Source organism: Bombus fervidus, chromosome 15 (genome assembly GCF_041682495.2).
Source record: "Bombus fervidus isolate BK054 chromosome 15, iyBomFerv1, whole genome shotgun sequence".
Lineage (NCBI taxonomy): Eukaryota > Metazoa > Arthropoda > Insecta > Hymenoptera > Apidae > Bombus > Bombus fervidus.
This window is the reverse complement of record NC_091531.1, coordinates 223,364-240,183: the sequence shown is the minus strand read 5'-3', so window position 1 is coordinate 240,183 and position 16,820 is coordinate 223,364. Positions and strand designations below refer to the sequence as shown.

At 34.9% G+C, this 16,820-nt stretch overlaps 1 protein-coding gene across 1 annotated transcript; it reads right to left on the bottom strand.

Annotated features, from left to right (window-relative positions):
• Positions 1-14,841: 14,841 nt before the first annotated feature.
• Positions 14,842-15,463, bottom strand: LOC141445887 (serine protease inhibitor 3). The gene is made up of 2 exons (XM_074112069.1): positions 15,283-15,463; positions 14,842-15,182 (listed from the first exon to the last, which is right to left on the bottom strand). The coding sequence occupies exons 1-2, from the start codon at positions 15,350-15,352 to the stop codon at positions 15,004-15,006; spliced, it is 249 nt and encodes an 82-aa protein (XP_073968170.1). The 5' UTR covers positions 15,353-15,463; the 3' UTR covers positions 14,842-15,003.
• Between the last annotated feature and the right edge of the window lie 1,357 nt (positions 15,464-16,820).

Here is a 16,820-nt window from a genome sequence, read left to right as displayed (position 1 = left end):
TTTGACCTCTGCGTCATAAAGAAAAGAAAATATTTTCGGAAATATTCGCTATGATGTCGGAAATGGATGCTAGAAGATATCCTTCGGAGATACCGAGCTTATAGCACGTCTCTGGCTATTGAGTATGAAATAAACTAAAATCATCATGCATCATGCCTCTTTAATAAATGTTAAGATTCCAACTCAAAACTAGTCCTATTTACGATCGTAATATAAACTTTACCGGCGAGCGCCTCACATGGATCCTTGTTGTATTTTGTAAAAAAACAACTTAAAAACAACATAATTACACACTACTAACTTATAAATGAAATTATGAAACTAAACTATGTATGTTTATATAAAATTTATAATATTCAACATTATACTCAAATTTGTTTACACATTTTCCGCAAACAATCTTTTTACACTTTGTACAGGTGTTGTTGCTTCTGTCTCTTTTACAATATCCGATTTGGCAGGTCTTGCGTTCGTGTGAAGTACCAGACAACGGATGATCAATGTTTTGTTAATCTTCCATTTCTTCGTAGGCAAATGTTGAGTGAAGGAAGAGATATTCAGATTAATTTCGCGTTGGGAGATTTTCCCGAACTTCGGGATGTAAAAGGTAAAGATTATCGGAAGAAAAAACCAGGACGGCTTAAAAAGTCTGTCTAGTGAATTTAATAACAGAAAATGCAGCGATAATAGCAAAAATTAAATTACTCGAATATTACATAATTTATATACAGGATCATATTATATTAATTTATATATTATAATAAAATATTATAACAATTCCATCAGGAAATGAGAAAATAGAGCACAGTGGAAATGGGATAGAAGACGTATATCTAAATAATTAGAAATATGTTGAGATAAATGTCATGTTAGTATGATCACTAGTTTCTACATCCAGAGTTGGTATAACTACTTAGGGGTTCTCTTTTGTTTCTTTTTCCGTCCGCCACGTTTTTTATCTAATTATCCGGTGTGTTGTAATGGCTGTACAAGGTGGTGAGATACATGCAAAACTAATCTATGTAAATCAATTAATGTATCAAAATCCAAATACCCCATGTAATAACAGAATATTTCTGTGCCTTAATGTTCATTCACATAAAAGATTCAAGTACAAGTGTGAACGAACAGAGTAAATAAGCTAAGAATAACATTACACTTAATATTATATATTTGTTTCTAATCATAAAAATACTAGCAAATAACATAATCAGACTCTCTCAACGCATGGCCCACACATTTTTCGCGCATACCCAACTCTTATTCTTTTGGAGGACTTTTGTAGAAGATGATTGATCGTGAGATTTATAAGATTGCTCGTTGTTGAAACCATCAAGTGTATTTTAAAATGATAAATAAATAAGTACAGACAATAATAGCGGATTCGCTAAAGACAGTGTGTAAGTCGCTAAATAGATCGCTGATAACTCTGATATTGATTCGCACGACTAACTGATAACTAATAGATACTGAACTCCTTACTATCGCGTCCGTTTATTTATACTGGTTAGGGGAGAACCGGAAAATTCGAATTCGTCTACGTTTGACGGTTGCACGTAGCTGCGACATTGTTTTGCTCCGAATTTATTTATTATTACATTATGTGTATCCTAACGATATTGTTACTCCGAGGCAAAACAACAACATGATTTGAATTGTCCTCTAGCTCGTGTGCCGCTACATCACCCCCTACCAGTGATAACGTTTTTTATGTTATATTACAATTGGTTTACAAAGTTGTTTTTTTTTTTTGTTGTATATACGGTTGTACGATTTCGCTCGTCGTTTTCATGTGCGGTTGTGAGTTCGACATCTGCGAGTTTGTCGTCTCGATGCGGGGTAAAGCGCCGGCCGCTTGTTGTGAAACCCGTGCAGATGTTGCGCGACGTTTTCGATATGCGGCGGTGGATACCTGTCGGTACGATGCAGACGTTCAACACACGGCGCCGCAGTGTCGTAGGCCTCCGTTCTTCTTTGGTATGACGCGCAGAGGTGATGCTCAAGGACTTTTCACTGGTCGCATCACTCCTTGCTCGGTCATTGTCTCAAATTTCACCTTCACCGGCTTGCATCGATCGGAGGCAAGGCGTCGAGGTTCACTGAAGACGGAATGTTTGTATCAACGAAAAGCAACTATTGATACTTGACATTGTCGTATCAAAAACAAAGACTGTATATTCTGTCTGTGTATTGTTAATACTATTATAAAACGTTGTGAGGACACAAAAAGTGTGAAAAAGACAAATGAAAAAGATCATTTAGTTCACACAGTAAGCGAATGAGTCAGTAGAGTGAGACACTATCACTATAGTGCCACTGCGCATCGTACCTAATAGGTTAATATGAAACTACTACACTTCTTTTAATTTTGCTTTTATTCTAATATAAAAACCATTCCATAGCAAGAACTGATAACACTTCAATAAGCAAGGTATACATAATCATATGAAAAATGATATGAGAATTTTTATTTATTTATACAATATTTATTAAGTTTACTTACAACTTTAAAATATTTTTGTGTTACTTACGTATCTCTCTCTGTGGGGAAACGAAATAGTCTTTAAATTCGTCTCGTACATCTTTATTAGCTTCTTTAAAATTGTGAGCTTGTTCTCGCTGTAATTCTAATGAGTTCACTTTTGGCATTCCAAGAATTTTCCATTTTTCAAGCTCTATAAGAGTATTTCTTTGACCAGAAAGTTCTGTTGATTTGTTTAGTATGCGAAATCGATTAGTTATAAGATCAAATGCATTTACTACAATTCATCTAGCTCTGGACAAACAATAATTAAATATACGATCAAGTGCTGGTTGTTCTCGAAAAGGATGCGATTTTAACGAGTAAGTTTCCATGGTAAACGCATCATCAGTAAGAATGATATAGGGTACAGGTTTTGCACATCCGGGTGAAGATTGAGAAGCAAGTAGATTTAATGAATTATTCGATAAAGTATTCGACAAAAAATTTGATAAAACAGATCTCTTAAATTCATTTCCATCTGAAACTCTTCCATCACGTCTGTTACGCCCCGAGGCTTACTATAGGCCGTGTCCCTAACCGTCGCTCGTGGTACTACAGTGTCGCAGACAGATCGTTTTATAGGACCGGCGAAATATATACAATGTAGCAACAAGCGTGTGACGTAAACTTGTGACTCAGATTATAAAAACAAGAAGGTTTAGCCATAACACAACTATTAACTTTCTTTTTATTACACTTTATTATGCACTTAATAGTCACAATTGAGTATACATTGAATTGACACCTATAAATTACACTTTACTCTAACAACTATATATAAATTAAGTAGGGGACTGATCTAAGGGTAGAAACCCGCTAAAGAGATGTTGACTGTTCAAAAGATGGAAAATCAGTAAAGTTTAGGAGAGTGATGGAAATAAACTTCGCTGTCAATTGGCTAATTTTCTAGATTGGTGGGTGAGGAAGGGTGCTAACTGCCCTTGAGAAAAAGTTGCTAACGGAAGATACCGAACGTGTGAAAAACTAACTTTCCCGTATTTTCCCGTAGTAGACAAAAATGTAAAGAACACTTGAAATAAAAGATGCTTGCTTGGTCTCAAGGACCTTCACCATGAAAATGCCAAGATTTATGGTGGGTCCCTAAGACTGTTGAGGGTACTTAGTAAGGATGTGTAGACATCTGGCTGCCATCTTGCCCACGGTGTGTGGCCTGGTCTCTGATGTGGATTGAGATGTGGTTGGCGTCACAAGATCACCGGAGATCTGTCAATTTCGTGATTTCTTGTGTCTCCTACGTGACACTATCCATGTACCTGCTCCTGAGTTGCTCTGCTCTCTCGTGTCTGCTGCTTTTTGACGGTGGATGTTTCTGCTTCCCCTGCTTGTATGGCCTCTGCCTTGACTTCCTCTGTCGCGATCACGTGTCAATTCACATCAACAGCCGTTATTGCTTCCAGCTTGGACGCCATTTTGACGCTCTCGCAAAATGTTCTGCTTTTCTACATATGAAGCATCCTTTTTTGCATCAAATGCGTTAGGTTTTCTTTCTCCCTGATCAGATTTATCTCTTATTTCAACTATTTCGATTTTATTTTTCACAAACGTTACTGTTTGATTCTCTTCCTTCAAGGCATCTATTTGATCTCCTATATAGTTATATGTTTCGGGTAACGTGTTTAGCATATGCTTCAACTTTTCCTTTTCTTTCACTTATGCATCCGCATTTTTTAATTCACTTATTGGCTTTTCAAAATCGTTATACTTATCAGGGCTTATCTTGTTCAGTCTATTCCTGCACACAATTTTTAATACTATAGATTCTCTCAAATACATCTCATCAAACTTTTTCACTATTTTATATGCCGTTTGTTCTTCAATAATATAAATTCTAATTGTTCATTTATTATACTACAATAGATATAGTTCATCGTTTTTAGATTCTTTTCATCGAAGTTGTCTTGCGTATCCGTGTCCATTTTCTCTCGTGTAGCCGTTTCATCACACTTTTTCCATTATAAATACAGTAATATTCTTCGGAAGGTTCTGCGGGGGCGGGTGCTGTCGGACGACGAGGTACCACTCACCTTTGTGGCATCGGTTTCCTCAAGGACGTCTCGAGGAAAGAGGAGGCACGTGGTGGACACCTCGGACAGCTACTAGCATTAACTAGCGTTTAAATGCAAGTGGTAACTGATTTCCACGTTTCGGCTAACCTGCTATATACGGGAATGCTGGCACGGGAGAGGATTAAAGTTGTTTGAAATAAATAAATGTTTTCGATATACAATGATATATTCAATTCAACTTGGTTATGTTATTATTGACATATATTTAATATTCTGAGTTTATAATATAACAAGAATTATTATCGTTGTCATATGTTACAGGCGATGTTGCTCGTGACGAGAATGGCTGTGGCTCCTATGGTCGGAGAGCATCCTTACGTTCCGGAATTGGCGAATTGGAAGGTGAGGAACTAATTTCCGAATTTTCGCTTGTGAATTCTAATTCTTTTCTAATCCTTTCTTCTTCATTTTTAATTTTGGCTGCTAGACGTTTCAATTTGCGCTCAGCACGCTTCCTGCTAATGTGACTTTTACCTCTACGATTCCTTCTTGCTTTAGACATCTAATGCGAACAAAGTTATTTTAATGATTCTCTTTGTGTGTAACTTGTATGACTTCGCAAGTCTCGCTCTAAGATGAGCAATGTCTGCTAGCAATGGGAAGAGAAGTGCGAAGATCTGTAAGAGCCTTCAACGATTGAAAACTCCGTAATCCACGCTACTTTTCGGTATCGACAGGATCACACACTGACATAACGAATAATCGTTTTATCTTTAATACTTCAAATTTTGAAAAAAAATCGTGAAAGGAGAAGAAGCAGGAACGAATACGTCGAATTACGACGATGTTCTCTGTGCGTAAGCAGTGTGGTCTCGTGGATCTCGCCCAAAGATAAGCAATCGCTAGCAATGGGAAGAGAAGCACGAAAACTCGTAGATGTCTTCAATATTTGAAAGCACTGTAATCCGCGCTACTTTAACAGCTGCAACAGGATTAAAGGTTAGTACAGCGAACGATCCTTTATGAGTTCAATTTTCTTTAACCTCTTAGGTACGGCTGAGTTTTGTGCGGGGTTGTTTCTCTGTACGGTAGAGTTTGACGCAAATTATGTGTAAGCGACGCAGCACTGCAATGTGTGGCGGATGATTCTGTTCCCTACGCCAGCACATTGGAATGCAGGTTTTGATAACTAAATTATTATTTTTCTTAAAGATATGGTGCATGCACTTTAACTTTAATAATTTACTTTAATAATTAATAATACAATTGAGTGTCATATATTTTAAAACACATAGACCCACGTCACAATTTTCACATTCATAGCGCAATAGCGTTTTCCAAATTGTTCTTTGTTTTCTATTTTGAAGTAACATTTTAAAGATTCTAAAAAATTATAAGGATATGGATAGCCATGTTAAAAAGAGCACCTAATAATGGTGTATATATATTAACGAAAAATAACAATTGATACCTGATACTGGCGTATCAAAAACAAATTCTGTCTGTAGATTGTTAACACTGTTATAAAACTTTTGAGGGCAAACAGATGTGAAGCAAAACAAATGAAAAAAATCATTTAGTTCAAAGTATGTGAGCGAATAAGTCAGTAGAGTGAGTCACTATAGTGACATATCGTAATATACGATGGCATCCACGAAAGCCACTATAGTGGCGCATAGTGCCTAAAGGGTTAAAGTAAAATCCGATTTAATTGTATAACTATTATCCTCGACCGTCGATTATAGTCGTTGATGAATAATTTTATTCCGATGCCAAATGTCGTACAAATACGAAATTAACAGAGAAAAGAGTGTACAATAATTAAAAATTCTTACCTTGATTACGTGTATTGTCGATCGCACTTATTACTGATTAAATATGCAAAAACTGTCGGTTAACTGAACTCTGACAAATTAATTTCAACTCATTAATCGGTGTAATTAATAATTGCTTGTTCTTTGCTGAAGAATAACTCTTGAACTAACTGTATGAGTAACTGTATGATTGACTATATAGCTACGAAATATAAATTGTACGGCTGATAAACACGAACTAATTGCTCCGAGTTGCTGCGCTTATTTATATCTAAATCTATCATGGGATAATGGTCACGTGACAGATTATTTCCATGAGAACGCTACGCTGCATTCTTCCTTTCTGCTGTTCATTTTAAGAAGTTCTTGTTTCCATAGTATGATTTACTTGTTATCAATATCCTTTCCTTGCTGCCGTAGTTTTAAGTTTAACACTAAACTTACCGATGCTACTTACATACTCCTACCGTGTCCGGTCAAAATGATCTTTGATTAAAGAAGTAATAGTTTTTATCATTTAACTTGGATAATGGTTAATTTATAACTAAATGTATATAAAATTTACTTTCATTTAATTTCAATTATAGACTTAAATACAATTACACTTTTATTTATATAGAGATATATCTTATTCAACTTCGTTGCATTGTTTACAAATTATCTTATTATCAAATAATACATTTGTCGTATACATATTTACCTCATCTTGAACAGATTTTCGTAGTTTTGTAACCTTTAGAATTTTTTACTTGACAAGTTTTTTGTAGCAATGATCTTAACTTGTTGATAGTTCTATTGCATGGCTTTTTCCCGCGATTCTTTATACAAAAGTAATGTATTCACCAGGTTTATAACAATTTTGTGAATTCTCTTTAAATCGGTCCCATACTGTAGATACCATTGCAAATTTATTGGTTCGTAAATGTTGGCTTTCTTCGTTCTTCTTATCAAATCAGTATCAATATCAATATCAGCAAAGTCATTGCTGCTCATTGTTTTTGAAAAAAATGCAGGTCCCCAAATTTTATTCCACAAATATGAGATATTTAAATTCTTTGCCTGATATGCTCTGCGGGCATGTAGCAGATGAATGAATATACGAATGCATCTAATTTTGTTGTATCTAACTTCCTCTTAGTACATTTATTATATGATACGGTGATCAATGATAAGATAAAATGTCGTTTTTACTTGTTCTTTTATTAAATATTATGATAAAAATATTATGAATTGATTTTATGATATTATGAATTGATGTCCTGCCAAGTTTGGAACTTGCATCTATTTCTTTCCAAACTGTCCCATCGGGCCCAGTTTCGATACGTTGGTTCTCTTCATTAGTCTCACTCTCTACCGTCAACGATAGTTTCTTTCCTTTTTGCTTTGGACGTGAACGCTTATTTATAATATTCAACTCTGCTTCGGTTGTAAATAGCTTTTCATGTGTTTCCATGCTGTTTTCAGTTGCTCAAGTTTTTTGTCTTCGCATACTCAACAGACTTCTTCTATGTCCATTATTTTTCTTTTTTTCTTTCTTTTTGGAATGTCTTGACATTTCTAGGGTAAATATTTATCACAGAATAATACCATGTACGGAATACAAAATTATTGTCAAATTATATATGCTTTACTTTTTGTTTTATAAGAACTTTACATAAAACACTCTGAGATGCTTTGTGTCTGAGTTTTAGAGATAATAAGTTTAGATGTCGACTGATTGACTAACAAACTGAAATGTATTCTGGACGAAAGGATGACAGCAAGTATATATGGCCTATAACGGCGATATTTATACGAAAATATTGATGGGTGCAAGCCGTTCTCCGCCAACAGTTGCTCGAGGGTGGAATTGACCGTTGAACATGGGAAAATCCCGCTTTTCCCGTATTTTATCGGAATGAGCAATAATCCTGAGAAGCATCTCAGCTTTTAAAATGTTTGTAACAATTGACCGTAATAAATGCTAAATTTTATAGTGGTTCCTTAGGATTATTATGGGCCTCAGTTGATATGTCTTGACAGCTAGTGGCCATCTTAATCGAGGGATGAATTATAGTTTATGACAAGATTACTGGCGTAACAGTTGTTATTAATTGTTATTACTGATGTTGTTTGTCATTTGACCTTGAGATAATCTTTTCTTTGTACTGATTGCATTTATTTTAGGAGTAACTAAAATATTTTGTCGGCTGGTCAAATGGACCGCCTGCGGTAAGCAGGAAAGAATACAATTTTTTCTTAGAAAAGAAAAAAGCAAACGAGAAGTAAATATCGAAAAATATCTTGTATGCATGTTTGAGGAAATTATGAAGAAATTTAGAAAAAGTTATGAAGCGATATGATAACGTTTAAATATGGTTAAATTTTTGAAAGGAGAAGTTTGAAAACTGTCAATTTGACCAGCACTGGTAGATTTACTGTTAAGTTCTCGCTGGTGTAAATCGTATTCTCCTTGTTGATACTCAATCCCTTGGTTTCTCCTGATTACTTATCTTCAGTTGATGTTTCGTCCGCTCGATCATCTTACTGACGCCGTGTCTTCGTTTTGTCTTCCCACCGATGTTACGTGAGAGAATGTCAAGGTCTCCCAGCATCCGTCGTCCGACTGTCGCGCCGGGTGTCGTGGTGGGGTACTGCACGCGCAAGATGAAGCGCTTCAGCGAACGTCTCATTGCTCCGCCGACTCTCAATCGTGCAACATCCATTACTTCGCGCGTTTTATGGTGAGCTTGATTTATTACTTTGTGGAAAGTAGCGTGAAGTAGATTTACCGATTGCAGTGGGTTGTTTTGACAGTTTCGATTGTTTCATCCTTTCGTTATCCATGGTGACATGTTGGAATCCTTTGATTGAGATGCGCCTACTTCGCGCTGCTCGTTGGGTTTTCCACACTTGTTACCTCGTTGTTCCTTTATCCGTTTTATCTCGTTATAGGATTTATCGGTTGAAGTGCGTATACTTCGCGCCCTTCGTTGTTTCTTCATATACTTGTTTCCTTTGTTCCGAAGTGACTTGTTATGAGTCTATCGGTCTCGGCATTTTGCGCTTCCTGATCGATTTTCTTTACACTTGTTATTCCATTATCAATAGAGTCGAGCAAGGTTAAATCATTTCGTTCTTCGAATAGTTTAGAATTGTTTAAGTTACCGAACCATCCACTCTCTCATCGTTCTGACAGAATTTTAGAATCGCTTTAATCTTTCTATCGGTAAGATTAAACTCAAAAGCAACCGTTCCATTGTTTTTTGTCTTATCAGTCGTGTTACGACCGTTCGCGGAGAGACGCGATCGCGAGGAAATCGCGTCAGCGAGAGGCGTAAATTCTCGCTACGATTCGGATAATCAACGCCGCGAATTAGTCGTTCCCCTGTTTCGGTTATGTTGAGGTTATTAGATGTGTGAACAAAGAAACGTGTGGATAGATTGTAAGGTAGAAAATATAATTTAATATAGAAGTGTAAATACAAGTAGGAATATATATGTAAGCTGGTCCAGATCCGCACGCTAGCAGTGTTACCCTATGACTAAAGGAACGCCGAAAAAAACGTCGCATGTGTGCCGCTTATCGTCTGTCGTCGACGCATTCTTTTGTCTATGCGCTATAGACGACATCGGCGCCTTGTGAAAGCCGAAGACCAGATGTAGAGTTTTCTCAAAAGTATCGATCACTTCAACAGGTTAAGATAACAGAGGTAGTTCAATGAATTTAACACTGTATTAATAGGGTTAATATAAACTTAAAATATACAAATATTTAACAATAATTGATATAATAATAAAAACGTCACAAATTATTTAGCGATAAATACAGTTAGTGTGTTACAGAAATTCGACCCGGCTTTGTGATATCTCTCGATATATTCGTTAGACTTAGCGACTTTAATTTTATTCGTCAGGCCTCTCGATGTATGCTGTCAGAATCTTCAAATGAGACTGATTGCCCTTCAATCTTTTCTTTGTATTCTCTGGGAGACGACCCTCACTACGCTCGGGTCACGCCATCGTTCGCGCCTATGATCGCGTATGCCACCTTTTTTGTTAGAATAAAATAACGGACCGAAATCGACGTTTCTGGAACTCGCTGCTTCGTGACAAATATGCGTTTCCCGCTACATTGTATACATTTCGCCGGTCCTATAAGACAATTTGTCTGCGACACTGTAGTACCGCGCACGACGGTTAGGAATACAGCCTGTAGTAAGCTTCGTAGCGTAACAAGTCGAGTTACGAATTTTCGAAGCTTCGCAACATTTGTTACAATCGCATATTTTGTTAGCGTTTTTGCGAATAGCCCAATGGTTCGAGATTTTCACTTTTTGAATCAGTTATCCAATATTTATCGTATAATAAATGTAATGCATCGAGTAATGATCATGAATGCGCAAATACACAAACACAAACACCAAAAACAGCACTGTTGCATAAGTACATTAAAATAACTAAAGCTAGGTAAATGATTCCTTTCTTATAATGAGTGTTCATACGACGTGGTACGACTGTTTATAACTAATTGATTAAAAAGATCTTGTTCGTGTAGGCGTTTTGTTACGGTAAAGCTTTCTCACTGATACTTTCTCACGTAATTGACGAGCGTAATTGACTTAGTATAAGACAAGTGGCCATTTGACATCTTAAAAGCTTCGTAAATATGTATATATGTACAGAATAACAAGATGTATTTATTGGCGGTACTTTTTGCTTTTATCTGCCATGTACTTATATCCAAAATTGACTAATATTGTTTTAAATTAATGTTTATTGATTCATACAGTGCGTACAAAAACGTTAGGGACAAACCTTAGAAACATATAGAACAAGCGAAAGGATCTTAGTAAATATGTATTCACAAACGATTAGTTTCGGAGTTATGAGATCTTTTTGTCAATAAGATATTACTTTTACAGAATATGTTCGTTTCAACACATACTTTGTCACGTTTTCTGATAGAAGCACATACTCGTTGAAAGATCTATCCTGTTGAAACATTTTTCTTACTCTTCGGTAATAATCTTCGATTCGTTGTATTAACTCATTTAACTGAGCAGCTGGTTTACTACCCACTCTACATACTTTTATACACTAAACATTTCATAACTTCGAAACTAATGGTTCTTGAATCCGCGTTTATTAAGATTCTTTTCCTTGTTTTGATGGGTACTACATGCTGCTATAGTTTGTCTCCAAGTGTTCTGTACATTCTGTATAATATAGGAATAGATATCTAGAAAAAGATCTTTACTGTATTCAATAAAATTTACAGAAAAAACATAAAAATAATTCATTGCTCACTGTAGCAGTTAAAGAAGCAGGTGATGTAACATACACTCTTCTTCAACTTTGAAAGAAGTCATTGTTTCTGGCACTGGCATGTATCGATTTTTCATACACCATAAAAATCATTTCTTTTTTTAAATGATGTATTAAAAATTTTAAACTGAAGACAACATGGTATAAAATTCTTTGTGTTCTTCAGAAGTTATAAACTGTGCTTAATCGATCATTCGTGGAGAGACGCGATCGCGAGAAAGCACGTCAACGGAAGTTGCAAATTGCCGTTACGATTAGATAATCGAAGCCACGAACTGATCGATCCCCTTATTTCTGTTAGGATAATAAGGGCGGTTCAATTGAGTATACACTGAATTAACAGGTATAAATTGCAGTTTATTCCAACAACTTTGTAAAGAAGGTAGTTACGCTCGTGCATATGTACAAGTTTTGTAAGTGATTGATCTAAGCGTAGAAACCCGGTAAAGATATGTTGACTATTCTGACGATGAAGATTAAGTAAAGTTTAGTGACGATGCTGTGGCGGAGGAAAGCTAGTGATGGGTGTGTCTAGCGCACGGGGACATCGGATTTGTTGATGACAATTTTGGTTAGGAAAGTGAGGGCAGTAGACATTGCTTCTGATTGGATAATAAGAAGGTTGGTGGACTAGGAAGGATCTTAGCCGCCTTCCATAGAAAATTGCTAGTGAGAAGCATCATACGTGAAAAAAACTAACTTTCCCGTATGAACCCGTAGTAGACAATAAACTTTTGAGAAGAATTAGGTAAAAGGATATTTGTTTGGTCTGAAGAACTTTAACTAAAAAATTCCTGAGATTTATGATAGGTCCTTAAGGCTATTGAGGATACTTGATAGTTTATACTAAACGTATTAGGTAACCTAAAATTTATTATAATTTATGGCATGAATTCGTAACAATGTCAAAATCTTTGAATTTACCCACTGTAAATTGTGACGGTGCATTATCCGGAAAAGTGGTTCTTCCTATTTTTCTCCGACGTTCTATCATCATGAAATCGCGGTTATATAGAAAGAAACTGTAACCTGTAACCATAAACTTTTGATGGATCTGTGAAAAGTATCTACACCTGATCAGATATATGTAGAAACTAACTTCATGAATTTCTATCCGTCTGAGCTACTTCCCCACCTTTCATTTTCTTATGCAAGACACGGATACGTTTTATAGTAATACTAGAAGTCTTAAGGCACTGGTTTATCATTAATCTTGTAACTGGCAAGCTTTCTTGGTCTCTTCTCAGATTTCTTAGGTCCCCTACTCTTTGGTTCGTGTATGTTTATGAACTGTATCGGAAAAAGTGTATTTTAGTCCATAAAATCTTCTGTACAATCTATGAACGGTGTTCATCGAAATTGTGTTACAGCCAACTTTCCACCAATTTTGATGATAACCCCGAACATCGATGGAGACTTGCTTCTTCGATACAAGTTTCCATTTGCCATACTCGTTTATATACTCGATACTTGAATTCTTCACGACTTTGTGCTTCTTGTCTCGTTATTCGTCGATATTCAGTGAACGTTTCCTACCACTACCCAAATATTTAATTTCACAAATCGATAAATTGACATTATTCATACTGGGATTATTAAGAAAATTACACGACACAAAGCGATACTAAAAGTATGCTACTAAGACGTAATAAAAGTTTTCATAACACATAACCTTTTTCCACTTCTTCGCCACTGTTTATTCTCTTTTTCTGTGCAGTTCCTGGCTTCCTAGTGCTGTTGTCGAGTAACAGAAACTTTGTCAAAGCGTCTTTACACAACATAATAACACAACAAAATAACACAACATAATCATAACATCGTAACACGTATGCTTACTACTACTGCAATCAAATATTACTCACCATCTATGAACTGTTGTTGGAAGTATAATTAGGCGAGAGCACAGAGCGGTTTAATTGTTGCTAAAAAATTAAATTTGACGTTACAACAAGGAGAAGACGATCGCTAAGAAAGCGAACCTCCATTATTTCTTGTTCCTGCGCATTCTCATCCAACGTGTAACTAAATTTTTCTTTTTTTTTTTTTATGACTGATATTTTAGAGTGTGCTTGCCTGAAATCTAATTACAATAAAATTTTTTTTTATTTAAAATTGCATACAACTGCGAGTTATTAGCGAATCACTATAAAATTACTTACCTTCTTGCAAACATTGAGGCTCTCTTTCTATTTCGTCCGCTAATTTTCATTTTTAATGTATTAAATATTTCGATATCGTACTCCAAAATTCGTTGACAACTACTTTCTACAAATTGACAGCTATTACCTGATTTCGGATCGCTCTGTTATGAATACGTCGAATATAGAAATAAAGACCAGGAGAGCAATTGAAATGCAACAAGACACCTCACAGAATTTATATTTGGACAAAGTAGTTTAAAAAATAGAATTTAATTTACTCCTGATACTGCAGTATCTAAGTCCCTTCGGATTGATCGGCAAAGGACGGAAGTTATTTCTGTTAGAGACTAAACTAATCACTCGAAGTATTTTCTAGTGTTGCCTGTAATTTATTGCGGCGATGATGCAATTATTTATAAATCATACATATCGTAAAATCTCAACCATTACATATCGTTTATATGATTTAGAAATTATTGCGCTGAAAATTTGATCTAAATCGGTTTATGTGCAAGTAAGCGACAAACATTGGAAGATGTAAAAATCTTTAGATTTATTATTACAGTTATAAGCCGCGAAAATCAAGGATTATCATTTTTTTACCGTTACAATTATAACTTACAAGTCATGACAATGTTAACCCATTTTGATGAAATTTTCAGCTTGTAAATATATAACTGATATAAATCTACAAAATGTATCTCTTATATTTTTATTGCAAGCTCCAATAAAAAAATTGTAAAATAACGTTTACTACTACTAACTTTTCAACAAAAAATCAAGCCGTTTGGTGTAACTTTTAAAAAGTTATTCTGTTTTAGAAGTTGTCCCAATACTTTCGTGACATATATTGTATATGTATATATATATCCTTGTTTCTTTTAATATCCTAGTAATGTAGTTTTGTTTCATTATATAATCAGGCAACGGCAAACAAAAGAAAGAGAAAAAGTATTGTTTAGATTAGTGTATTTCTATGATATTTATGTAAGAGATAATGGCAAAGGAAAATAGTGTTAGATAATAAATTCAGTTTTTGAGATGATAATTTATTCTTTTTAAATATCTTGTTTGTTACTGATTAGATATACAATAGTTCGCTGAGAAGCTTATGACATCCTAATTTGTGTTACCCACGACAACCTGAACGATTGATCAAATGCTAATGTACTTATAAATGTTTAATATCGTTAGTTACTCCAAAAATTGTCCGGAGGGGGTATATATTCTGCCATTTTCGTAACACCAGTTTTGGGATCGATTATTTCACAGTACTTCAAGGTACAGATTATACCTCCACTTCCTTCACAAAAACAAGTATTGCATCCATCAAAGTAACTTTTACCCGGTATACAATTTCGTTTTGCTTCTGAAAAAAGTTTGTCAATGTAATTAGTAGAAATTATAATATATGCATTATCAAGATAAATGGCAATTAGAGAACTGTAAACATCGCAGAGAAAACTTACCATAAACAGCAATACCAAACGACTCGACGATGAGTAAGAGGAACAGAAAAGTGAAGAATTTAAGAGACATGTTTCTCACGTATTACTGTACGTCTTTCTGCGAACTATTCGATTGATGCCACACTTTATATACGTTTATAATCTCTGATTCTGTCACAACCTCATATGAATGTTTCACATTTTCTAGGAATCTGCTTATTGAACATCAAATTTATTTATGTACAAGTTTCTGAAAGATGTTTATAAATAACAGAATATGTTACGAAAGAATTTTAAGACTCTAGTCAGTAACTGCCGATCCTCGTAAATCGGAAATCAAAGGTCGATAAAACCAATTAATATGCCGATAAAACTGTCTCTTCGGACAAGCTAGATTAATTTTCCGTAGAATTCTTGCGACAACGTACCTATATGTATAACTTGCTCTCTAACGATCTTACGAAATGTGTAGTCCCTTACACAGAACGTAGTCCATCGAAACAGGTCGGACATATTATGAAATCCAAGGCTCCCTTGCATCATTCAATTAAAATTATTAGTAAAACTTTACTAGTTTCAAACATTTTTGTTAACATTAATAAATATCCTTACATTATACATAGTTTGTTAGTTAATACAATAACAAGTTTCATAATAAAGCAAATAAGTTTTATAAATAATGGTATATTCAAAAATCCACATTTCACTAAATATAACATATTTTATATCAATCCATTCATTTCAATGCGTTTCAATTTCAAACTACTACCTAAATTACTTGGCGGAAAGGAAAAATGAAAATTATCACTTCTAAGGAATGAAATAGGAGTTGGACAGTGCTAGATAAATTTCCAGTTCAGCATACGTAACTGGAAATAACTGAGAATCAATATCCTAGTATGACATTACATTGGTTAAGAAACTTTTAATATGTTTGTCATCGTTAAAAAATCAAATATAAGTTTAGTGACAATTTTCAGTAACAATAACATTCTGCATAAAAATTTTAATATTTCCGTTATCTCCGCTTTAAAACAAATCAGTTGATATATATATATATTATGTCGTATTTCGTAAAATGCAGCTTTGCTGCCCAACATTCCTATGTTCCTAAACTACACGTTTTTCTATTAGCCTCTTTAAAGTAAAATCATAAAATTATGAATAAGAAATCTATGATCTACAACTTGTAACTTTCCAATTCATGCATATTATTACTTTGCAAATTATAGCGCAAAGAAGCTCTGGTCATGTGGCTCATTGATACAAAAAACCAAAGTTTGCCATACAATTATCGAGATACTTTCATGGCGGATATTGACGTTCTAAATATGAAAAATTTATTGATTACTGTAATGTCTACCATTCTAGGAGATAAATCATTCTATCGTGAACGTGTTTATGGCTGAACGGATTGTTTTGTCTGTTCTTCGTTTCAACGCTCTTAAAGTAGCGAAGCTTTTCTGATATGAATAACAGGGCCGGCGTGACCTTTTGCGGGGCCGGGTTCAAAAATTTTGCAGGGCCTGAATACACATTCAAATCCTACACTTAAATTT